This window comes from Balaenoptera musculus, chromosome 20, assembly GCF_009873245.2.
Source record: "Balaenoptera musculus isolate JJ_BM4_2016_0621 chromosome 20, mBalMus1.pri.v3, whole genome shotgun sequence".
Lineage (NCBI taxonomy): Eukaryota > Metazoa > Chordata > Mammalia > Artiodactyla > Balaenopteridae > Balaenoptera > Balaenoptera musculus.
The window spans coordinates 33,746,279-33,771,178 of record NC_045804.1 but is presented as its reverse complement, the minus strand read 5'-3'; the positions used below and the strand labels follow the sequence as shown (position 1 = coordinate 33,771,178).

The 24,900-nt window shown below is 40.0% G+C and overlaps 1 protein-coding gene and 1 long non-coding RNA gene across 4 annotated transcripts; one reads left to right on the top strand and one right to left on the bottom strand.

Annotated features, from left to right (window-relative positions):
* Positions 1–6,526, bottom strand: LOC118886219. Its single transcript, XR_005017691.1, has 3 exons — positions 6,008–6,526; positions 4,463–4,566; positions 1–4,117 (listed from the first exon to the last, which is right to left on the bottom strand). It is a non-coding gene; the product is annotated as an uncharacterized LOC118886219 (long non-coding RNA).
* SRSF1 (serine and arginine rich splicing factor 1) lies at positions 5,807–24,519 on the top strand. Of its 3 annotated transcripts, XR_005017690.1 has the most exons (6): positions 5,807–6,131; positions 6,549–6,733; positions 7,100–8,152; positions 9,070–9,430; positions 20,585–20,763; positions 23,810–24,519. XR_005017690.1 is itself a non-coding variant. In XM_036835627.1 (4 exons), the coding sequence occupies exons 1-4, from the start codon at positions 5,938–5,940 to the stop codon at positions 7,664–7,666; spliced, it is 747 nt and encodes a 248-aa protein (XP_036691522.1). In that variant the 5' UTR covers positions 5,809–5,937; the 3' UTR covers positions 7,667–9,592. The 3 variants fall into 3 exon arrangements, 1 of the variants encoding a protein (XP_036691522.1); XR_005017689.1 differs by lacking the exons at positions 20,585–20,763; positions 23,810–24,519 and having other exon boundaries at positions 5,811–6,131; positions 7,100–7,272; positions 7,472–8,152; positions 9,070–9,592; XM_036835627.1 differs by lacking the exons at positions 20,585–20,763; positions 23,810–24,519 and having other exon boundaries at positions 5,809–6,131; positions 7,100–7,272; positions 7,472–9,592.
* Positions 24,520–24,900: the final 381 nt, after the last annotated feature.

Here is a 24,900-nt window from a genome sequence, read left to right as displayed (position 1 = left end):
CAAATAAAAATGTTTTTATTGAAATTATTTCTAACATACTTGACAGCAGCATTAACATATAATACCATTATTACTACTACTACTAACAGGTAACACTTATATAGGACCATAGTATAAAATTGCCAAAAAAGGTAGCATTTTTAGCAAATAAAGGATATCTGCCATATTTTTATTATAATTCTTTAAACAGCCATTTACTCCAATTAAGAAATGTACAATATGATGATTTGGTGTTTTAATTTTTAAAAGAACTTAAGCAAGAAGAGGGAGAGAGGGAGTAATAATATTAATAGGGAGACATGGAAAAGATACATCTCTTTGTAACAGATCATTTTGAGAGCTGTTTTCTGGCAAAATCATATGTTATTGCTTTCCGTAATGGGACAGTAAAGATGGGCAGAATTAGCCAAAAACAAAACAAGAAGAATCAAAGAATGAGGGAGGCCAGTCCTAAAATAAGATTACCAAGACTATATTATTAGATGATTTACTTGGGCTTGAAAAGTGGCTATCATTATTACACTGTGAAATGAAAAACAATCCTTGTACCCATTGTGTCTATCCACTGACAGAAACATGATACAGTTTCCATAGAAACAACATTCTGCTCATCTAAAGTCCCATTATTTTCAAAGAGCACTCAGGAAATAGTCAATAATATTCATTTTAACAGAAAATGTACTGGTAATAAAGGGAGTTACAGCAAAAATCTGTCCTCAACCTAGTTTACTAGGGAAGATGAGACAAATATAAATGAAATAAAAAGATATACTATTAATATTTCTTCCTTTTTCAGAGACTATTAATCACTAAACAGGTGGAACAAGGGAATAGAGAACTATGCAAGTGAACTCTTTCTGGAAGTAACTGCTATTCACGGCTGAATTAAGTGCTCCTAATCTTTGTGTCTCTTTACCTAGTAAAACTAACAGTTATCCCCAGAAATGACAGTAGGGATTGATACACAAATACTGAAAACAGAATTTCCAGATTAGGGAAGGCATATTTCAGTGCAAATTACTCTAGAACACCTTCAAGCCTTAATAACACCTTTAGAGGAATGGTACTGGAGAGTGATTTTGCTGATTGTGGAGATATTTTTTTCCCCAGTCATTTAAAAAATTTTTTATTGAGTTATAATTTACATACCATACAATTCACTTGCTTTACTTGTACAATTCAATGGTTTTTGGTACATTTACAGATTTGTGTAACCATCACCACAGGCATAGATTTAAGTGTTAGGAAAATCACTGAAAAACTGGGTCTTGTGATTTCAACCCTTACGGTAACTAACTCTTTGAATTTCCTTTTTTCCCCAAGTAATTATTTCCAGGGTACAGTATAGTGCTTACACTAGTTTATACTTACTGGATTGAATCGAAAGCATTTAAAGTTTCTTTTTGCGGAAGTAAGTTTACATACACAGCAACAGTGTTGAAATAGGCAGCTTCTAAGAATTAAACTGGTAAAATCCATACTTAATGAATTAGCTGGTTGTGAGAGCAATCCACAAAACTGTCTGTGACTGTGTAACTGAGGAGTTTAGAAACACTCTAAAGCCCTAATTAAGATGAGGAGGTAATCTCAGGAGGCAAAACGAAGTGGCTGTAATCTGGTCAGCAAAGATCTAATCAATTGTATAGTACACTGTTCAGAGAAAAGGTTGCATGAAGATTAGCCTACAGAAAGAGAATTGCCAGTCTTTACCCAGCACTATTCAGGGAACAGAGATGTAAAATCCAGAGGGTATGAATCTTCCTGTCTTTGAAGAGGTACACTCTGCTGTGGGGCAGGGATCATTTATCAGGTTTCACCAGGATCTGAATGAGACATCTCTCAAAGCGATTCACCTCATTTTGTTTTGATTCCTTATTTACTAAGAAACCGCTTGATTTGTTTTCCAGACCTGACAAAAAGTTTTCTTGGTGTGTACAATTTGAACATCACGGTTATCAAAAACGAATCTGCTTCACCCCCCAACAAATGAACAAATGGTTTGGTTTATTTGCTTTCTTCTTTTTCACTCTTGTGGACTAAAACATGCCAATCTACTCTGGGACACTGATAGTATAAGATCATACCCTTAAATGTAATAATTTCCAAGCTAATGCCACCCAAGGAGACATTGATAAACAGCCATCCAGACTTTTCTTGCTACATCCTGACCTTGTCATAGGGAAACAGAGCAGGACCCTATGGTCCTTGCCCCTCCCGCACCCATGTCCTTAGCCTGCCTTTCTAAAAAATATTTATTTATTTATTTATTGGCTGCGTTGGGTCTTCATTGCTGCGTGCGGGCTTTCTCTACTTGCGGCGAGCGGGGGCTACTCTTCATTGCGGTGCGCAGGTTTCTCTTATTGCGGTGGCTTCTGCTGCAGAGCACAGGCTATAGGCGCGCAGGCTTCAGTAGTTGTGGCATGCGGGCTCAGTAGTTGTGGCTCACAGGCTCTAGAGCACAGGCTCAGTAGTTGTGGCGCACGGGCTTAGTTGCTCCGTGGCATGTGGGATCTTCCCGGACCTGGGATCAAACCCGTGTCCCCTGCATTGGCAGGCAGATTCTTAACCACTGCACCACCAAGGAAGTCCCAGCCTGCCTTTTGTCTGTGGAAAAACTTTAGCCGAAGGATAAGTTTAATCAGAGAAGTGAGAAAATGAAGAAACAAAGGAAAACAGAGGAGACCAAATAATACTAGTTTAGTCATTAAGCATAGTCAAGGACTTTTAGTTACTCCTTAAGGGCTATAGATAATATTCTGAGCCACATCCTGTGAGCTGTCTTATAGATACTGAAGCCCCCACCAGGTGGAAGAAGTTAACTACATGATGACCAGGCTGTAGCCGTGACATAAGCTTCCACAATTCCGAGAACTGGCCTCAAAGAAATGGAAACAAACCGAAACTGGAACTGAAGATTAACTGTACCTAAAACAATCACGATGACACTGGTAAGACCACTGATGACCAATTTCAAGATGACTGTCAGAGCTGACTGTATTATTTCTGCATGTAGCCCCCTCCCTCTGTCTATAAAAGCTCTTGCCCCCATTGTCGGGGGGGGGGGGCGGGGGGGGAGGAGTCGGCCTTTTGGACAGGCGTCTACCCTCCCCCACAGTCACTGGCATCCAAAATAAAGCGAACTTTGCTTTCCACCAACCTGGCCTCTTTATTGGCTTTTGAGCGGTGAGCGGCCGAACCCCACTTTCGGTTACAAGAGACCCCAGAACCTACAATTTGGTTACACTCAAACACAGTAAAATAGGCCAAGAGAGAAACAAGAATGTCCTATTCACTCTCTATTAAATTTTACCCTGTATTCTTCTGAACTGAACAGAATCAGAAATGACTGCACTAAACTGGACAAGAATAAATCAAAGCAAATTCATGGTTTTCTTATTTTTCTGGAATGAAAATGCCTTGAAATTAAAAGCACCTATGTTTAAACCACCTCAGTTACTACTGACTTAACATTAATCAACAGAAGATGAATCTGAATAATCATAAATGGATGGATAAAGTTAGAGAGAAAATGTGCTCAGTAAATAAATATTGAATGTAAGAACCAATACATGATGTGCCTGGAATTCTTTAAAAACTCTCATCTCTTCTGCTGCTAACCAAGTAGGATAGTGCTAGAAACTGAATAAATCTGTTGAAATAGTGTCCCTTTTGGTCAGCTTCTCATTGAAAAATTATCAGGGTCTTCTCTTTTTTTTTTCTTTTGGCCGCACCGCGCATGTGGGATTCCCTGACCAGGGATGGAACGATGGAACCCGTGCTCCCTGAAGTGGAAGGAAGAAGTCCTAACCACTGGGCCTCCAGGAAATTCCCAGGGTCTTCTCTCTTTAAATTGAAAGCTCAGTTTAAAAATATGTCATTGAAGGATGAGCTAAAGCAGCGGTCCCCAACCTTTTTGGCACCAGGGACCAGTTTCGTGGAAGACAATTTTTCCGCGGACGGCGGGGCGAGTGGGAAGGTGTGGGAAGGTTCAGGCGGTAATGCGAGCAATGGGGAGCCGCAGATGAAGCTTTGCTCACTCGCCTGCCGTTCATCTCCTGCTGTGCGGCCGGGTCACGAACAGTATCGGTCCTCAGCCCAGGGGTTGGGGACTCCTGAGCTAAAGGACAGACAAAAAAGTACATGCACATATACTCATAATTTTGGAAACCACCAAAGAGATTTCAAGGACTACCAAAGATCCTCTATGGATCTGTTGAGGAGCAAATTAAATGTGTATTTTGGGATTACTAGAAACATTTGTAAAATACATTCAATCAACTTTCAGAACTGAAAACATGCCCTTCTCCTAAACAATCTATTTTTTAAAATTTCAAAGGCACTTTGGATTTTGAACACACTGTGTTCCCTTCTTTACTGTGACTTCCGGGATGGCCACAGGCAAATTTGCAGTCCATCTCTAGGAACTCACCAAATTATTACTGCAGGCATTTTGTGTACTCACCTTATCGATGCCTTCATTTTAATCCTCCTCCTTTATTTTCCCCATGATTTCTCCATCCAGTTTTAGTAATGTTTTATAGTATCTCTGTAAACTGCCTCACATCCCTGGGGAGAGGGAGTTGCAAATAAATACATAATATGAAAAAAAATCATCCTTACACTTAGGGTGCAGATCTGTTTTAGCATATTTATGACTGCAGGGTTGTTGTTGTTGTTGTTTTTTAATTTGAATTCATCACTAATATTTAAAAACCCCAGCATTTCATATAAAAATCTAGATTTCAGATGTCTCTGAGGAAGAGATGTAAAAAGTTCTTATCTCCCTGGACCAGCATGCTACCAGAAATCAGTCCTGAGCAGCAACTGTGGTCTCCAGTGGTCACAGGAGTCCTCACACATTCATTGTGCTCATTCATATTACTTGAGAGGCCTGCTAATGACTTCAAAAAAAGGAAGGAACTTCAGGATTCTGCAATACACAGAGGCAGGAGCGCTTTTTCTCGTTCTTTGAAAGCGGTTGGAGAAATAACAGGCACAATTCATTCTGCAACCTTCACTGGACCTTTCCGCTGCGTTGGGCCTAGCGATACGCTGTTGAAGAGAGAAGCAGAGGTCTGGGTCCTGGGTGGCAGGTACCACCAATGACTGGTCAGAGCACGAATCACCGCCACTAGCACAAGGAGTGTTCAATTGAGCTATATACAAAGCTCGGTTCTGAACCGAAGGTGGTACGGTACTTAGTGTATACTATTTACTAGGGAATCTAAGCTGGGTTCCCCTCCATGAGACACTTAGGTAAGCAGCCCACGGCCAGTTCGCAGGAGATGGGGCGGTCAGACCAAGTCACGGCTTGGCTCTGCATTGAATCACAGACAACGCAACTCCTGAACTAGGCGCACTCTCCAAGGACGCCCCCGTTTCCGGAGCAACCGCCCGGTCCCGCCCCCTTAGACTCCGCCCCCGTGAGTCTTTCCCGCCAAAGACCGTTAACACCGCAGAGCATGGTGGGACAAAGCTCTCGGCTAGGTTTCACCAAATCCTTTCAGGGCGCCGTTGCTTTAAGAGACCCATTCCTGAGGAAACTGATTATTCTTTAGGACTCGACAGAGATTAATAACCCCTTTTATGAGGGCTCTGTATTTAATCTTTACCACTCAGCCGGTCACTTCATTCGCGAACCTCTCCACAAAATCGGGAACGCGGGAACTTTTTTTCCCTTCGCGCGGAGGGTGACGTCGCGCGTGCGCCAGCGTCCCTTTCGCAGCACCCGTTACGCTTCTGCGCGTGCGTAGTGAGATCGAATAGCTGCTTCCTCCCGCTTCTCTTCCTCCCTCCCCCCCATATCCGTGCGCCGAGCTGATAAAGGCGCCATTTTGGAGGGGCCGCGGGAGACGTGGTGTAGCTGTGGGTTTGCTCTGCCGTTGGCTAGGCTTGGTGGGAAGACCTGTTCTCGAGTCCGCGCCTTTCGTCGCCGCCATGTCGGGAGGTGGTGTGATTCGTGGGCCGGCAGGGAACAACGACTGCCGCATCTACGTGGGGAACTTACCTCCAGACATCCGAACCAAGGACATTGAGGACGTGTTCTACAAATACGGTGCTATCCGCGACATCGATCTGAAGAACCGCCGCGGAGGACCGCCCTTCGCCTTCGTTGAGTTCGAGGACCCGCGGTGAGGCGGTCAGGGTCTTCCTGCCTTGAGGAAATAGGTTGGAGTAGTTGGGGAAGGCTCCAAGGCCTTCACATAGAAAATGGGGAGGTGGGCTCCGAGGTTGGGAGCAAGACGAATCGCTCATGCAGGAGTGGAATGAGGAGCCGAGTCGGCGAGGCTTCTCTGGTGGCTGGGCCCTCCGGACGTCCCCAGAGCCGACTCGCAGGCTCGGAGCGGGAAACTGAGGCGCCGAGGGCTGCCGTAGTGGTCGGCAGCCTGGCGTGCTTCTGGGTGGGGGAGGGGCCATTCCTATTATGCAGCGCATGTGGGCTCTTCCACCCCAGGTGCGCATGTGCGGGGGGCCGCTAGCTCTCCGACCGAGTTAGCCGCCCCTCCCGGTCCTTTTCCTTACGTCTTTGCTCTTCTGTGATCACGCAGGGATGCGGAAGACGCGGTGTACGGTCGCGACGGCTATGATTACGATGGATACCGTCTGCGGGTGGAGTTTCCTCGAAGCGGCCGTGGTACAGGCCGAGGCGGCGGCGGGGGTGGAGGTGGCGGGGCTCCTCGAGGCCGCTATGGCCCCCCGTCCAGGCGTTCTGAAAACAGAGTGGTTGTCTCCGGTGAGTTGACCGTTCCGTGCGAGTTGATGAAAGGGGGCAGAAACTATTTTAAAGTTTTCCTTGCATGACCAGTTTGACAAATGCAAGTTTTCATGCCAGGTCTTAAATTATTTTAGTGCCATGGGTGAACTTAGTAAACAAGAATTACTGTATTTGAGATTTACCAAATTAGGTTGCAGTACCTAGAATATGAAGACCCTTACTTTGCAAATAATTTTGGGCTCTTGATTCCGGAATCTTAACAGCTCCTTAACCTAGGATGTTAAAAATAATCGTTAATTTTAAAGTAATCTTTGTTGTAATGTAAATTTTAAGTTTAATGTGAAATTTAGGATAATTGGTATTGAAAAAAAATAACTTTTTCAGGACTGCCTCCAAGTGGAAGCTGGCAGGATTTGAAGGATCACATGCGTGAAGCAGGTGATGTATGTTATGCTGATGTTTACCGAGATGGCACTGGTGTCGTGGAGTTTGTACGGAAAGAAGATATGACCTATGCAGTTCGAAAACTGGATAACACTAAGTTTAGATCTCATGAGGTAGGTTATACACTTATTCTTTTGTTTGGCCAGAATTGGATACAGTGGTCTTAACAGTGGAATTTGAAGGTAAGATTCAGGCAAGGGTGTCCGAGTAAACCCAGTAAAGTGCCTCTGGTTTAAGTTACATTGTATTCAGCATGCCTGAAGACAGGTGAAAGCTTAGATCTTTCAATCGAAAGTTCTGTCTATTCAATAGGGAGAAACTGCCTACATCCGGGTTAAAGTTGATGGGCCCAGAAGTCCAAGTTATGGAAGATCTCGATCTCGAAGCCGTAGTCGTAGCAGAAGCCGTAGCAGAAGCAACAGCAGGAGTCGCAGTTATTCCCCAAGGAGAAGCAGAGGATCACCACGCTATTCTCCCCGTCATAGCAGATCTCGCTCTCGTACATAAGATGATTGGTGACACTTTTTGTAGAACCCATGTTGTATACAGTTTTCCTTTATTCAGTACAATCTTTTCATTTTTTAATTCAAACTGTTTTGTTCAGAATGGGCTAAAGTGTTGAATTGCATTCTTGTGTAATATCCCCTTGCTCCTAACATCTACATTCCCCTCATCTCTGGTAAATTGTATTTTAAGTGATGTCATAGACAGGATTGTTTAAATTTAGTTAACTCTCCATGCTCTTCAGACTGTGATATTATGTAAATGTCTATTCTGCTCTGGTTTGTGTGAACTGGGTTGTTGGGGGTGTTTGTGGTTATCTTACCTGGGGAAGTTCTTATGTTTATCTTGCTTTTCATGTGTCTTTCTGTAGACATATCTGAAGAGATGGATTAAGAATGCTTTGGATTAAGGATTGTGGAGCACATTTCAATCATTTTAGGATTGTCAAAAGGAGGATTGAGGAGGATCAGATCAATAATGGAGGCAATGGTATGACTCCAAGTGCTATTGTCACAGATGAAATTGGCAGTATTGACCTTATACTAAAAGGCAAGGGTTTAAAATGATTATACATCTACCTTAAAACACTTGCAAACATCTTATGCAGTTACCTTTAGCTACAATTGCTTTGCTCTTTAAACCTTGGCAATTGTGGCAAAATTACGTTGCCCATTTTGTAACAATTTATTTTGCTCCCTTCCCTTTTTTTGTTTTAATAGGGACTAATGTGGGAAGAACTGGCTAATTTGTCACAATGCTTAGTTACAACTGTTAATGTGTGACCTGCTGTTGGTGTACATGTGGGTACAGGGTGTCTTTTATTCCAACCGGATAGAGTATAATATCAATACTGCTAAATCTGCATGTCCTCTGTGTGACTGATATAGCGTTGCTACTTCATTTTTTTTAAGACAAAATGAAAGCAAAATATAGAGTTCCAACGTATTGGTGTAGATAATCTAGTTGGGAATACTTTTAAGTCTCACCTTCCCCTTTAAACTAATATTCATAATTGACTCATGTTTAAAACACTTTAATTTACAAATTAAATTACAGATGGGAGCATTAGATTTAGTTTAGACTTAGGTGGGTAGCAATACCAGTAAACTTCTCAACTACATAACTTTTTGCAACCACAAAACCTGTAATACGCTGTACAGTAACAAGTGTTGGCATTATCAGTTGAACTGTAAATATAAAATGCTTCTTCCAATTAGTCTCTATGATAATTAAGTTTCTAAAATTTATCTGAACACCATTCAGAAACTTGTTTTGGGGAATTTGATAGTTATTGATGTACATCTGTTAAACTGATGACAGACATAACTCATCATTCCCCAGAAACCTTTTTTGATTACAGTATCTAACATTTTGCCTCCTCTTTTTTGGTTTTGCTGGTTATAAAGGTTTGGATTGGAGAGGGCTCACTGGATCCCAATCCTTGGAGCTGGATCATTGGATTCAAATCATAATGTGGATAGGATAGGGAGGATGAATTACAAGGATTCATGGAGCGGGATCAGATTACCAGGAACATAGGAGTGGATTCCTGCCCCAACCAAACCGCATTCGTGTGGATTTTTTTTTTTTTTTTATTCAACTTAATTGGCTATTCCAAAGATTTTTTTTTTTCCTATTTTTGACGATTGGAGCCCTTAAGATGCACGATGGAATTGTGTTTTGCATTTTTTGGTAAAAGGAGCAAAGCGAGGACCTGGAGATATACGCTGGAGCAATCTCCTTGGAAGGATTCAGCACGAGTAGATGGTAAACATTTAAAGGGGAAAGGGGGGGTTTGTTTAAAATAGTAAATCAGTAAGTCACTTCTAAATTTAAAGAAAACAAAATTGGAGTTGAAGACTAAGTAGGTTTCCAATTGGCTATTGCCGTTTTTCTTTGAAAAAAATAAACATTTTTTTAAAAAAACTATGCATGGTTGTCCTTTTTCCTCTTGTAAGATTTTTTACTGGTTGACTAGTCTCAGTTAATACTTTAAATTGATAAGATTCCAATTCTTGTGTTTATGTGTTAGTAAATTAAAGGTTCTTGAAAGGACTTTTCTAATAAATGGTATTAGCCATCTGTTAATTGTTGTAAAAAGTCTTCAGGGGAAGATAAAAAATGAGAATAAGGCAATTGTGTATGTAATATGGTAAGTGAGGGGGTGATCTAGTCTCTGAAGGATAAGCTTCAGAGCTTTGATTTTAAAATGATGAAAAGCTTATAGATGCTGCTTTATTTTTGGTGATCATCTAGAGAGCATAGGGTTTTGTGCAAAATCGGGTGAGGACTAGTAAATTAATGTTGGTGTTAGCCTTTGAGTTTCTCAATAAAAGTAAACTCATCTAAAAAATTGGTAACTATTAAATTCACAGATTAGGATTTTTAACGTAAATTACATTTTCTGTTTGAAGTGTGAATAGCACACTAGAAGATTAACTGCTTATTTTAGTAAGTCATTGCTAATAAAAAGCTGGGCATTCTTTAGAATTTTGCCTTGGAAGTCTTCTCAACCATAAAGTTATTCTGTATCCAGAACATACCAAAGCAGTGATTACATCTTGTAGTCTACTGGTTTTTGTATCTTTACCTGATAGCCCCTTGGTGCTAAGTTTTCAGTTTAGAGTTGGGGAGGGGTTTTTACTTAGAATTCCTAATCTTCTGATTTCCTGATAGCTAGCCAGAACATCAAACCATTCTTTTTCTACACCCAAAAGATAGCTAAGTCGTAACATTTCCTTTGGGTGTTAATTATACTTGGGAGCAGAATTTAAGATTGCTATTCAGTTGACGTAATTTCAAACCTAGGAAACACTAGAAATAATCTTGGTAGTAGAGAAAATGGGCCCAAAGGGATTTGCATAAGGTCACCCAACCAATACATTTAAATGAACCTTATGGAATGTCAGGAAGAAGAGGAGGGATAGGAAGTTCAAAATTAGGATTCCATTTTAAGTATTTAAGCAAAACACTTGGTATAGATTCATTAAGGGAGTAACTCTAGTTATTATGTGAGAATTCAAAACAACTATTCAAGAGCAGACTTAGGGACGTAAAACAATTAAGTTCTGTTTCATCTGTAGAATATACAATTGGTATTTTTTAATGACTAACTTCGGAAAGATTAATGTGAGCTAGACTTGAGCAAGCCTGGGTTCATTTGTGTTCATTGAATATTTTGGAAACAGGACCAAAATGAAAATTGCCATCGCTCAAAGTTGGCAAAGTTAAGTTGCCATCACTTAAATTGCATTTAAGCTACGCTGAAAGATGTGTTCTACTAAAAGTAGTTCCAACCCCTGACTGAAGTGAGATAGAAAATATTACTTCCCTAGTATATAGGCTGTTTCAGATTAGAGAGGACTTAACTGTGTATGAAAGGTAGGGGGACGCAGGTTTTCCAGTTCAGTAAGACCAGACAGCTAAATGCTGTAAGGGGAGAGGCAGACTTGCTGTTTTTCAGTCTTAGGAAATGGACCTTATATCTCTACCTAGATTAGCAGCTATTAGAAGAAAGTCACACCCTTTTGGAACTAAAAAAGCTGTCTTGGATTTTCGCCTTTTCTCCCTATTTATGTCCCCTTAGATATTGTAGGGAGCCTATAATTAGTTTATTATTTTCTAACCAAGGAAAAACTTAAGTCTCTAAGAAGCAATTATTTTTCATAACGTCAGATTGAGTAACCCACCTTGCTGTTCAGCCCACATCCTTCTGGAAACAAAAGGTAAGAAACCCATTTTCTGATTCCTAATTGTTTGGGATCTGAATTTTATTAATTTAAAAAAGATACTCTTTGGAATATGAACAGATTTCCCTCATTTAAAATGTTTTTTTCCCCTAAATTTTATAGTTTAATAATATGTTCCATTATTCATGTATCCACTCGTAGTGCTTAAGTTCCATATGATTCTAGAATTTTAACTTTCTCAGTTTTGTCTTTGAAATATATTTGCTCATTAGGGCTGGTGTTCTTTTTTTCAAGTTTCTGTGAAGATGAATTTCTTGTGTGCCTTTTTGCTTACTTTGTACATGAAGTTGTAATGAAATTGCAAACAAAATAAGTTATATGTCTGTATTTACCATAAATGGTATTAAAAGGAGAGAAACTCTATTAGACTGAAGTTCTGTTATAACCATCCTTTGGTTTAGCTTATTTCTGTCATGGTATGAAGAATGCAGAGGCAGAAAACAGGTTCACAATCTCTTATCCCAAAACTCCAAAAACAAAGTTTTTTGTTGTGGAGCAAATTGAATATAAAATGTGACCGAAATCGATGCCTTTGTTCTGCACTTAACTGTGACTGAATTGTCTTCCTGCAGAAATATTGATGTGTCAGTTGCCATAGGTTTTGCTGAGAGTGTTATGTGATAAAGGGTCTATATATGATACCTTTATAAAGTGCAAAAAGCTCTGAATTTCAAATACATCTGCCCCAAAGAGTTCCAGATAAGGGATTGTAGAACTGTTACAGGATACACAGAGCGAAAGTTTCTGTGTAGTTTTGAGCATGTGAATGAAAACAAACCGGTTACTGTGGATCCTTTATTGATTGAGCTGTAAGTTCCCTGTCTTTTTAGACTGAAGCAGCCACAAGAAAAGGTATGACTCACATTTCTTTATGTTCTGTTGCTATGGTGGACTCTCATCAGTTGTACTCCATTGAAGGAAATATTCTGCCATCCCATCCTATATGGTGGAATACTCTTATTTGGGGGTAATTTTTTCCAGTACTTTTTTTTTTACAGGAACATTGATCAATATGATCCTATAGGAAAAGGTGGGATTGGCATGAAGTAAAGAGATTATAAGGAAACATCTGTTCATTGTGTCTCTCGTGATTGTCTATTGAATAAATAGTAATCCTGGCAAAAACTTTTGCTTTAAATATAGATCCAAGAAGTTACGGTATACTTAAACCAGCTTATTCTTACGGTTGAGAACTTGGGGGGTGGGGGGCAGTGCTTCTTGCTAACTTTGAAAGCTATACCCGACAGCCTTGAATGTGGTTGTGATTTTGTAGGGATGGAAGGAGAGAAGGATTTTTTTTTTATTACAAAAGTCGCTTGGTGCTTCTGTAGTCTCTATCAAATACAAGTTAATTTAGGCAGAAATAATCTCATAATAAACATTTCAAAATAGATGCCTCACTGGGTTATGGGAGAGAAAAATCAAGCATGCCTTTGCATAAGGATGTTCCCGGTTAGGTAGGTACGCAAAACACAAATGAAACAGAATAAACACTTAAGTAGTTAAGTAGATCCTGGGTGTTTCATCTTCATCTCTTAGAAAAAGTTCAAAGGAGTTAACATTCAACCATCAAGTTAAAGTATCTTTAACTCCTTTTACAATTATTAATAGAATTATCAATGTGAAGATAGTAGAAACAGAGCTTTTCTAGAATGCTATATTCATCCTCACCAAATATACTTTGAACAAACATTAATTTTGTAGGGATGCCAAATGCCTAATGAGTTGTTTGGGTTTTTTTACAATGGTCTATTCCACTCCCTATTTGAGTAAACGCTAGGGAAATTCACTTAGCCACCAGAGGGAGCTATGATACAAAATCAACCAGGAAATACCCTAGAGTAAAGAATCCATACAGCAAGGGGGAAATTATATTAATCCTCTATATCAGCGCCAAAGTTAAGTGTTTTTGGTCTAAGTTTTTTTCCTGAAACTTTACCTTTGCCTCCCCGTCTGTTGGGCAGAATTCTTTCCCTTTTCATTTAGGTTTTGAATAGTACTTGATGAGTAAATCTGTAAATCAGAAAACTGTCTAGGTTCTGGGACTTAGAAGAAAATGCTAAAGATGTGAATCTGCTTGTTTCTCTGCCTACCTTGTATATCTCCAGGTATGGAATAGTAAGACCAGAGTGTAAGAATTGGGTACAGGAGTAGATGTGTGCGCACCTCCCCCCCCCAGTCTAGCCCAAAAATTGGTCATACGATATAAAAATGAAGTATGCTTTCAGAAACCTTTATCATTTGTTTTTATGGTGTGAAACACTTTGGGGAGTGATACCAATCTTTATTTCTTGGCATTACTGAGACTTTCAATGATTGTTAGTGTGCTTTAAAACCCTGTTTATTCATCAGGTTGGTTAGCCTTATTTTTTTGTTCTGCAGGCCTTGTTTCAGTAGGCAGAGTATCTTGTGATCACAAAGTCAGTACAGACTTCTCTTGACATGTTTATTTAATGCCATTTTATTTTAAGAAAGCCAAAAATTATTAGGAACTAACACTTCAGCGTTTGTCATTCCCACCCCCCCCTTCAACTTTACATTGCAAAAATGTAAAGGACACAGGCTTCCTGTTTATTGTCACTAAGAATATTGTATTAAAGTTTTTTAGGCCCACTTGATGATCCAATTTAGTCAGCACCAATATGGGAGCACTTGCCTTAAAACACAAATGTTAGGAACTTGTCTACTTTGAAGAATAAGACGCTAAAAGAGGACAAATAAAGGTATTTTAGAAGAGAAAATAGAATCAAGTTTACAAAGTAGAGATTACTTTGCCTGCTAAACTCACATTTTATGTAGCAAATGAGGCTACAGAAGGTAGTTGCTGACTAGCAGCAACCTTGCTGCAAATTGGATTGAGAGTACTAAAAGTGCACTAGATTATGCCTTTCCTTAATTCTAAAAATGTTAGCTCTGATATCTTCCTAATTTAACTTGTGAAGAGAGACCATAAATCCTAAATTGCTCAAATGAAAATCTAGAATTCTCTTTGTAAAATAAAAAGACTAAACTTGGAGATTGTTTTAAGTGCCAGATGGCATGGCAGAATTGTACCCTGAAGTGCTGGGTATTAGGAGAGCCTTTGTAAGTTTGGGATAAGCTTTCAGGTTGTGGTGTTCATTAAGGTTTAATCCTTAGGAATGGGCTGCTACATCAGTTGAACAAAAGACAACCTTACTGCCTTTAACTAGGACTTGGAAGTCCTGGACTGAATCTGAGGCCATTGGTAACCTGGCCTCTGGCCTACCTTTTAGTCTGATCTCTAGCCTTCCCCCTGATATACTCTAACCCAGGACTTGGCATTGTCCAACATTTCTTGTATTTGGTCCTTCTGGTTCTTCCTTCTGCAGTGCCGTCCATCTCTTCTTCATTCGGAGAAGTGCAACGTACCTTGAATAATCTCAAGAGTCACCTCTCTGAAAACTAACATCCATCATACTGTGTTGGCACAGACTTTGTGTATGTCTAGTATAGCATTTATCACCTACCTTGCTTGCTCTATCCACTTATCTACCTCATCTTACTTGATTGATGAGTTTTTACTTTCTAAGGAACCAAGACAGTGTCTGGCACATGATAGTCACTGAATAAACACTATTGGTCCTTCATCATTTTTCCTGAAGAGTATTGTTCTACTGTATCTTAAAACTTAAGCCAATCTGCCTTTATCAGTGAGTTGTTTATATATATCTCCTTTCTAACAGGCCATAACCTCATCCCCTTTCTTCCCAGGTACATAGCACAATGCTGTGCACTGAGGAGACACTCAGTTCAATTGCTTTTGAAGAGAAACCTAGAAATTCACATTACTTCCCTTTCTGAGTATCTTGAATAAGTAACCAGTTAATAGAGTCTCAGTTTCTTCTATTTCCAAGTTGGAAATAAGTCCTTATTCAGTTGATACTTATAGAAGAAGCTAAGTAACATTAAGACATTTTCCATCCTTTTACCTCCTGGTATGTTTCTAACAATTTTTAGAGACTTTTTTTCTTAACTTGAATTACAAAATAAGAGTGACGTCCATAGCATAAGACTAGGAATGTAAAATGTTGGTTAGCAGTACAGCAAGCACACTACAAAAAAAATCTAAAATGACTCATTTGTCCTCTAAAACTACGTAGTAAACATGCAGCAAGGTGAGAGTCAAGTTCTGCAACTTAATATAACCAGTTCTCAGCCACAGTACTGTTGTATCTACGACTTGAGCTAGATAAAGAGATTCTGTTTACTTGCCAGATAGAGTTATTCAAAATGCTGTTTGGATTTGTGTCCCATCTTCATTTGCCATACTGACATCCTTGTCTGTGCACCCAAATTCATTACTAAAGTAATGAAAAACTAGTTAACTGGTTTTGCCGACCCGTCTCCATCCTGGCGATCAAATCTGATCTTCCTAAAACAGTGTCACTCCCTAGTATGAAACAATGGGTTATAGTCTACAATTTATCACCATTTTCAATCACATCTTCCCCTGCTCTGGCTGATCTGGTAAATATTTTACTGACCATGCTTGTTTTTACTTCTGTATTTTATGTTTTCAGACTTTTCTCCTTCCCTCTTAGCAGTCACCCTGCAGCTTCAAATCCTTATCACTATCAAGTTAAATTTAATTTCTGAAACTATAAAAAAGCAAGCTTCTAAACCCATATAATAGCTCTCTTCTCTGTGATGCATTTAGTCTTCTCCCAATTTTATCTTATTACTGTTGAAATTTTTGTGTTAACTTTTTCTACCCAGTGGAATTTTTGTCGTATTTGTTTTTCCCAGTGAGCCAAATGTTTACATGCCAGATGGAGTTCTTCAAAATGCTATTTGGATTTGTCTCCCACCTCCATTTGGCCAAGTTTAATAAACATTGATTGGCAAGAGAAAGAACTTAGTACTCCTTAAAAGCAAAGTGCTATAGAAACCTATTTTACGAACTGTTGGTTAACTGGGTAGATTACTGAAGAAAGTAATAATCCTAACATTGCATCAAATAATTCCTCAGATGTGAAGCTAGGAAATGCAAATTACTGTTGACCCTTAATGCCAGGGTTAGGGGTGCTGATCCCTCCACGCAGTGTAAAATTTCCAAATAACTACAGTCAGCCCTCTGTATGTGCAGTTACGTATCTGTAGATTCAAACAACCGCGGGTTGTGTAGTACTGTAATATGTACTGAAAAAAACAAACACGTATAAGTGGACCTGTGCAGTTCAAGCCTGTGTTCAAGGGTCAACTGTAACTTAAATGCGAGCCTAAGCCAAGTATAATTGGAAAAGTAAATGTTGCCCCCAAAATCAATCTTGCAAAGTCAAAAAGAAAGTGGTTCTGTTGCAAGATGTGCCACACTTCTCAGTACAGATCTCAAGAATTGATGCCATTGTCTCCTAAAAGAGCAGAGGAGTTCCCTCTCTTGCTGCTTTCTCCTGGGTCTCCTTTTTCCATCTTTCTTACTTAAGCGTGATTCTTAAAGAAGAAGCCTTAAATCCTCTCTGAATTTAGTGGTCCTGTATCAGTGAGAACTTCTACAGATTTCTTGTTGGGATTGAATTATTTTGGTTCTTTTTTATTAGTAGTTATCTATAAAGGCATTCACGTACAGAGTGAAAAAACTGGATAGCATTTCCTTGGTTTGGGAATCTTAACATTACTCCAGGACCCTGACCCTGGTCTTTAGGCTGATTGAGGATCAGCTAGCATAAGCAGTCCTCTCAAAGCCAAGAGACTCAGCAAACATTTAGCAGACACCCACAAGTCTTACAAGCACCCACATCCCTTGTGCCATTAAAAATTCTTCCACCCCTTCATGATCAGCTAAAGACAAAAGCATTCTTGGACTAATTGCATTGTATTTTTGCTTTGCTTTTCTTCAACATACTAAGTGTCACATAATGCATACACTTGCATGTTGCCATTAAGTTGTTGTCTAGTTGTCTCATGTATGTTTTATTTCCCCCAGCTACATGGTAAACTCTTAGAGAGCGAAGACTATGATTATAACTTTTTGACACTTTTTCCAAGATACTCAGTATGTTAGTACATACACACCTTAATAAATGTTTATGGATAAATAAGTACGTTCATGAAATCCTTGGCAGGTGGACTACATAGCTTAGATCTGATATGCAGTGTGGTCCTCCAATCAGATTGGGCTTATTTCCAAAGTAGAGACTTCAAGGGTTCATGCCCTTTCTACCTTCTTAATGGAAAATTTGGAGGGAAAAATGCAAGGACATAGGACAAATACTTCATCATTCTTAATGGAAGTAGTTGTTTTATGAAGTGCTTTGACTCCTTTTAATTCTCAAATGTTATTAGCCTTATTTTGGGGTTTGAGGAAATAGGCTCAGAGATGTTAAAGTGACAGGCCCAGAAATTGAATCTATGTTTTCTAGTGACAAACTCCTGTTTATTTTATTACTACATTGCTTTTCTTTTCTTTTTTAAAGACAGCCTTTTTCCAGTGGGGAGGTTGTTGGGGGGAAGATAAGTCTTTGACCCAAGTGATCACCACCTGTAATGTCCACCTGATGCCACCAGGGTGTCCTATGGTGCTGTCTTTGATCCACGTTCTTATCCGAGTTGATGGGGGCTGTTTCAAAGCTGGTGTTAATCTTGTCAGAGTGGCCATGGCCCAGAGCCCAGCAGCAAGAAAGTGGGTCTTTCCAGTGTGCAGTGCACAGCTAGCATCAGAGAAACTTTTGACCCTCTCTGGTCAGGCTGGCCCCACAGATGGATAGCAGGTCAGACAGTGGCCAGAGCCTGGCCAGTCACTCTTACTAGGCTGCAGCCCCACAGACAGTAGCATAAAAAGATTATGAGAATGGGTAAATGTTTATAAACATGCATTTGTTTTGTTAGCTGAGTATACACTTACACAAATTTGTATTAGCAAAATAGATCCGATACACAAAACTGGATTGAATTACTTTACCAGTTTTAAAAGCCAGTGCATGGTGACTTCCCACTTTCCAGTTAGCAGTAACAGTCTAGATTATACTTAGCCCTGAGCATACAGCCTCTTAAGCATTAGTTTTGATATTCAGCAACCCTAGTTGACAATCTTCAGTGTCAAAGCTATCACTTATGTGAGAACCAATGAGGTGCAGTCTCATTTAGTATTAGAGCAAGTAGCCCCTTTAAAATTTTCCTTCCCAGTGCTCTTATAAGCACTTTGTATAAAAGTCTAACTGTTCTATAATTATTTCTTTTCAAATTTTGATTTTTCTACTGGAGGAGATTCTTAAAAGTATTCCAGTGACTGACTAGTACAGTTCCTGGCGTTTAATAGATGCTTGATAAATATTTGTTTACCGAAATAGGATAATAGTTATGGCACAGTTCTACTCATGAGCCATTTTTCTAAGGAGAGAATCCATATTAGGAGGTCTTTGTTTTGTCTTCAAATTGGTTAGAATCCATTATGAACTAGGAAGTTAGTCCCTGGGGTGTCCCGGCTGGCCTTTCAAAACCTTGAATATGTCATTCTAGGTTGGAATTAGCACAGCCTGAATTTGGGCTGTATCTGCTGATTCTCTTTAGGTATCTATCATCCATGCAATATCTTTAGGACCAGGTGTTTACCAGGGCTCTTAGAGCCACCAGGAGAGACTAAATTAAACTTTACTGATTGGAGCTCTTGGACTTGGGGGTGCCCTTTTCCCTCTCCCTTCCCTGTTTCCCTAGGTAAGTTTCCATCCCAAAATTCCTGCAGTTTTAAGGTCACTGTGGAACAAATCCCAAACCTACCTCTAGTAGTCAAGGTTTCCTTTCAGTTTTTGCAGCTCTCCTCTGGGGAGATGGCTAAACACAGATTGTAGTACCAACTTGGATCCTTCCATATGCTTTGCTTAAGTGATCAGAGTAACTGATCTTTAGCGAAATGAACTTTTGTATAGGACATATGTGGGGGATTCCTAAGGCTTCATGAGTTTTGCTAAAGGTACTATTTAGGTCCTGGACAAATTACTTTAGGAATAAAAGTTGTCAATTCTGATGCAAACAAAAAAAAATCCTCTTGTCCCTGAGAAACGTAACTAAGTATAACTAGTCATTTAAATAATAAACTAGTTATTTATTTAATAAATTTAGTTTTAATAAATTGGTCTGAAGATATTCTTCCATATGTGAAGAATAAGCATATTATGCCTTTTCCATCTAAAGTGTAAATCACTAAAAGGCAGAGATAGTGTGTATCACAACCCCCAGGATTCCTGTTTCTGGGATTGCCTTGTACCTGATGCTAAGGGAGCATTTTCACCGGCTTGAATTGAGTACTTGCCATCTGCTCTCTGAGCATTCGCTGCTGAATGAAAGGGGAGAGAAAGTGAAATGAGAGGTTGGGTGGGGGGGCAGGGAAGCTGGAAAAATAAGAGGTGGGAGCTGGGGAGTTGGGGGGCACTTATGTAAGGTCAGTAAAACAGAAAGCTAGCAGAGGACAGTGTCAGGCCTTGGGGGTAAAGGGCTAATTCTGTCAACTAATTGAGTAGAGCCATGTGTGCTTTGTTAAAGAGACTAAAATTACTTCAGAGAAAAATCTAGATTCTCTGAATCTGACCCATCTTCCTGTGTACCATAGTAAATTGTTCATCAAGTCAAAATCTAGGAATTGTGGTCCTCTTTCTTCAGGTCTAGCAAAGAGCTTACTGCCACTGCTCAGGCAACCAAGGGTGAAATGCTTCAAGTAGTATTTGTGGATAGCTGGTAAGCTTGATGTTTTATTCCCCAGCTTAAGGAGTAAGGGCTGAGTACAGCTGTTGTCCCTGTGTAGAGCTTTAACAACCAGCTTGCCAGGTTCCCTGCACCTGCTTATATGCCTGGATCAGATAAGTGACTGTAGAACTTTAGGCAGCTTCTAGTTCAGAGACTTTGGAGTCAAGAAACATCCTTAAAGAAGCAAATCTCTCTCCTGGAGCCTTAGCCAGATCTTATGCTGTTCTGACCTTGTGTTGCCATCTCTTGGCATTGCTGCCTAGAATGGAGCAGCCTACCTAAAGCTTAGGCTAACTAGTCTTGTGATGTCACATCAGTGTCTTAGGTCACCACTGTTCATGTCCCTCACCCAAGGAACATACTACATAGGTTCCTCAACACTTGTTTCATTATTTCCTGTTTCCTTCACTACAAGGAGTGGAGGGATCCTCAGTCGAAGATCATATTGACCCAATGAGGCTTTTTTTTTATCTAGGCCAATGAAAGGGCGAGGAAGGAGCACCAACTCAGAAAGAGGGAGCCATAAGATCTGCATGTATTAATATGGTAACTCTTTGGAGACTTCTGAGAAACAGAATCCTATTTGAACTCTGGACTATCCTCAAGTCTGATAATGAAGAAGAAATTGAAGAGATGTTTCTGTTGGGAGTTTGGGTAAAGAGTATTCACTTGATATATGTATGTTTTTGCCCTGCCCCACTCTTCACAAGAACGTTTGGACAGGCATTAACAAGTACTAATTTTTATTTTTTAATTTATTTTTTGCAAATGAATCATTTTTCTGGTAATGCAGATGGCTACTAGCACAATGCTGTTTAGTGTCATTACATCCCTCTTTTTAACCAGTGGAATATATTTGGGGTGGAGGCTATAACCACTGAAAAGAGCTTTTCCTTTGTACCAAAATAACTGCTTATGTAAGGATTTAATTTATGTTTTTGACTATTAGCATAATGTAACTGAACTAAGCTTTGTAGTTGTTGGTTCAGGCCCATGAAGTTTGCGTGACCTGTTAAGTGGCAACTTTTTTTCAAGCTCAGCCATTACCCTGGACTTGGGGCATCTGAGGGCAGGGAGGAACAGGTGTCCAAAGGAGAAATGTTGGTGCCTGAGAGTATGTTTTCCAGTTGTATTGAATTTCTTACTTGGTGTATTTTTGACCTATCTTAGTTTCTTCTTGTGTCCTATGCTGTTTTGCTTGCTATTTGTTGGATGTCCTCTGTCAGCCATTCAGAAGTTGTAAAACGGAAGGTATTTCTACTCAGATGCTTTGTGGAAGAAACTGATAGGTTAAGCATTGATTTCTGGCAGCTTCTTTCAAAAAGAGTTAAGGTGATAAATGTGTTTCCATGGCTTTGGATATGTTTTGGGCGTCTTGGGTATATGGCCCTTCTTACAAACAATAGAGTGTTTAAGGACCCTCAACTACCAGTTAAACTAAATGTCTACTAGGAAAATGGGTAGGTTTGTTCCCTGTCCCTTTGTTCTCTGTGACTATGTTCCAGCTGTCAAGGAACTTAAATAGGTATTTAGGAAAAAAAAAATTCTTCGTTGTTTCCCCTTCCTCACCTTACCAGTTAAAACAGAAATAAACTAGTGATGACACTTTAGGTGGTAGAATTGAAACACAAACCCAGCTTCTGACCACATGGGCCACAGGCAAGTGGCTTAAGCCCTTAGTGTGGGGAGGTGGGGTGGGGAGATTACTTCTGCTTTCCTCCCAGAGAGGCTTGTTTTTGTCTCTTTTTTGGGTGGGGGTGGGTGGGGTGGGTTGTTGCCTTTGGTCTGGTAGAGTGTGTGTCCATTCTCCCCCATTACACTGAGGCTGGTAATACAGGGTAACATTTCTCTCTGGCCAATGTTTTTGGTATTTCTAAATATTGCAGTCTTGCTTTTTACTAGTAGATCTGTTCATTGTCAGTTCCAGCTTTCTTGCATGAAGAGTTTGTTCATTAACTGCCAATTTGAAGCTGCTTCTAACTAGATAGTCTCTATGGACAGTTTTGGATTTGATTTGGTTTTGGTTTGTTGATTAGTCTTTCTTGGGAAGGGTAATTGACAATAGCAGAGATGGTTTCTATGCCTAGGATTCTGAATCTAATCTTAATCCTTAATGTACTCACAGGATTTTAAAATCCTTTCCAAAATGGGAAGGAAATATCCTGTTACTTTCTAATGTTTGCTAAAAGTTGTCCTTGTAAATGCTGATCTTGGTAGGTTTCTTCCTTTGTCATGTGTCCTTAGCCTTTTGGCCATTTACCTTAGGGCTCTTCAAAGGAGAGGGGGATGGGGCATGGGGAAAACCTGTTACTTTGAGAGAAAGTAAGAAGAACTGGCTCAGAGCTCTTATGCAGAGTTCCTAGCCCCAGAATTAATCTAGAACCTGACTTCAGTAGCACCAATAAAAACATCTACTTAGCACCTGTTATATTCCAGGAAATGTTCTAAGCTTTTTATACACATTTCTCATTTAATCCACAGTCCTGTCTCTGTGAGACAGGTATTTATTTTGTCCTCATTCTCCAGATGAGGAAACTGAGGCCCTAAAAGATTTAAGTGACAGGTTATACACACTGGGGCAGGGGAGATGGGAAAGAAGAAACTGAACCGGGTGGGGAGGGAATCTGAATTTTATTTGGATGGATGTAGGCACATATATTTTTTGGGTTAGACACCAGACATTTCAGTTATACATCATATCTGGAGGTAACACCATTGATTCATTCACTGAAAGTTGTTTACAATAATCAATATGAATTTATTGTCTTCAGACATTGCTAGTGTTTTGATTGGACCCCAGTGTAGTCTGTGGAAGCAGGCTTGAGGGGTTCATTTTGTTTGTGGTTAAGGATTTTTTCTGTCCTAAGAATGGAATCTTTGATCTTCCTAATTTCATTGTATTCCTCAAAACAGTTGGAGCTGATTGTTTTTGAGTACTCATTCCAAACTTTTGGATATTTTCTCTGGAAAATATCCTAAGATTTAAAATTTCATCTGAATTTAAAAGGTTGTTAATTTTTGTTTTTAAGGGGAAAGAAAAATCGGAGCAATCAGGAATTCTGGTTTCATCTCATGGATAGAGATAAAAATTAGCCATTTACCTAAGAAAAGTGATACTTCTGAATCCCAGCTCTTCAGTAATGAGAACTGGCCTGTTTTTACTTGACCTCTACTTTGTGGTAGTGGGGAAACCCCTCTCCAGAGGTTTTGAGGAGGATTGCTAGAGAAAGGTTTTCTAGATCCCGGGAAAAGAAGTTCAAGAGAGTGCGGCAATATTGTCAGTAGAAAAATGGTCTTCATCAAGTACTAGTCTTACCATCCTGAAACTTCATTTTCACCACAGTTTGAAAGGCAGCAAAGTAGGAGAGGCTATACAGGGAAGGGGAAAGACTGAGGAGATGTATTACAGAGACCTGGAAGTGAATGTGTTAAAACAGGAAAGAAGCAGAGACGTGCTTTCATTGAATGAAAACAAAAGAATACCCAGTGTCCGAGGTCAGAGCAAAAATTCCTTAGGTTTACATCTTAGTTCTTTCCTTATCTTGTATGTATATATAAACTTAGGCTTCCTGAACCATTTTATTTCTCTTTCCAAAAGCGACTAATGGACATTTATAGGAGACATAGGGGCCACTGTAGCAGTTTAGCTGAGGAATGTAATCAGAAACTATTCATCATTTTCTGTCCCCTCCTGTCTTAGGCTGACTGGTTCCCTGATGTGTTACCTGCTTCTGCCACTGATCCAAACTGCAGAACTTCTCATTCGTTCCCAAGGCCTCCAGGCAGTGTCCAGTAGGGAATCAACTCTAAAAGGAACCAGACCAACGTTTGCCAGCCCCTTCATTCTGGTGACTGAGGGAAGAAAAGTGTGGGAAGGGGGTATATATGTGTAGTCGATGGAAAGGAAACACAGACTGTCAAATTACTATGCCTCTTCAGTTTCTTTTACCAATAGAATTCTTCAACCATATTATTTTTTATTGTGTATGTATGGGGGAAGTTGGAGATGGTGACCTTGATTAGAATGTGATTTAAGAGGAATAAATGGAGGGAATGAGATAAGAGACAGTCGGTTATGAAAGAGGTTTAAGTCTTGAAATAATGTGACCATCTGTGGAATTTTTTAAAGCCAGCGTTTGCAAAAATATCACTGATAGAGGCTGCCTCCTCATTTCCCGCCACAGGAGACTTCTTGGACTGGAGGCACTTGTTTAATAACAGCTTGTCTGTGATAGAAAATGTTCAGGGCATCATCATACAAAGTTCCAGTAGCAGTGACGCCTACACGGAAGACTTGGAACTGCAAACAGAGGCTGGGGTCACCTCAGTGACAACTGACGCTGTCCAACCAGAAGTTCGATTCTTGTTTTGGGGGGTGAGGAAGTAGACTGTACTAAAGCACTAAAACAATTTTTTGTCTGTAGTTTCTCTTTAATTAAAAAAAAATATTTTTTTTGGCGGGGAGGGGGGTGTTCGGTAGAATTTCACATCATATCTGGAGTTAAGAAGAGGATGGGGAAGCTCAGCCCTTCACCCAAGAATAACCCAGTAATGACACCTCTACGCGTGGGAAGTGTTTCCCTCCGCACAGGGAGGATCTGAGGCTGCACCCCAGTGGGATTCCCTGCTTGAGTTGGAAGGCCACTCAGAGGTAGATGCGTATCCAGCAAGAGTGCGGAAGGTTTCGCTGGGATGAAATACCAGAGGGGAAAGACACTCCAAGTCGAAGGGGCTTCCCCCAGTTTGGAGGTAGGGGCTGTGCTGCGCGAAAGGAACTGAAGAGCCCGGGCG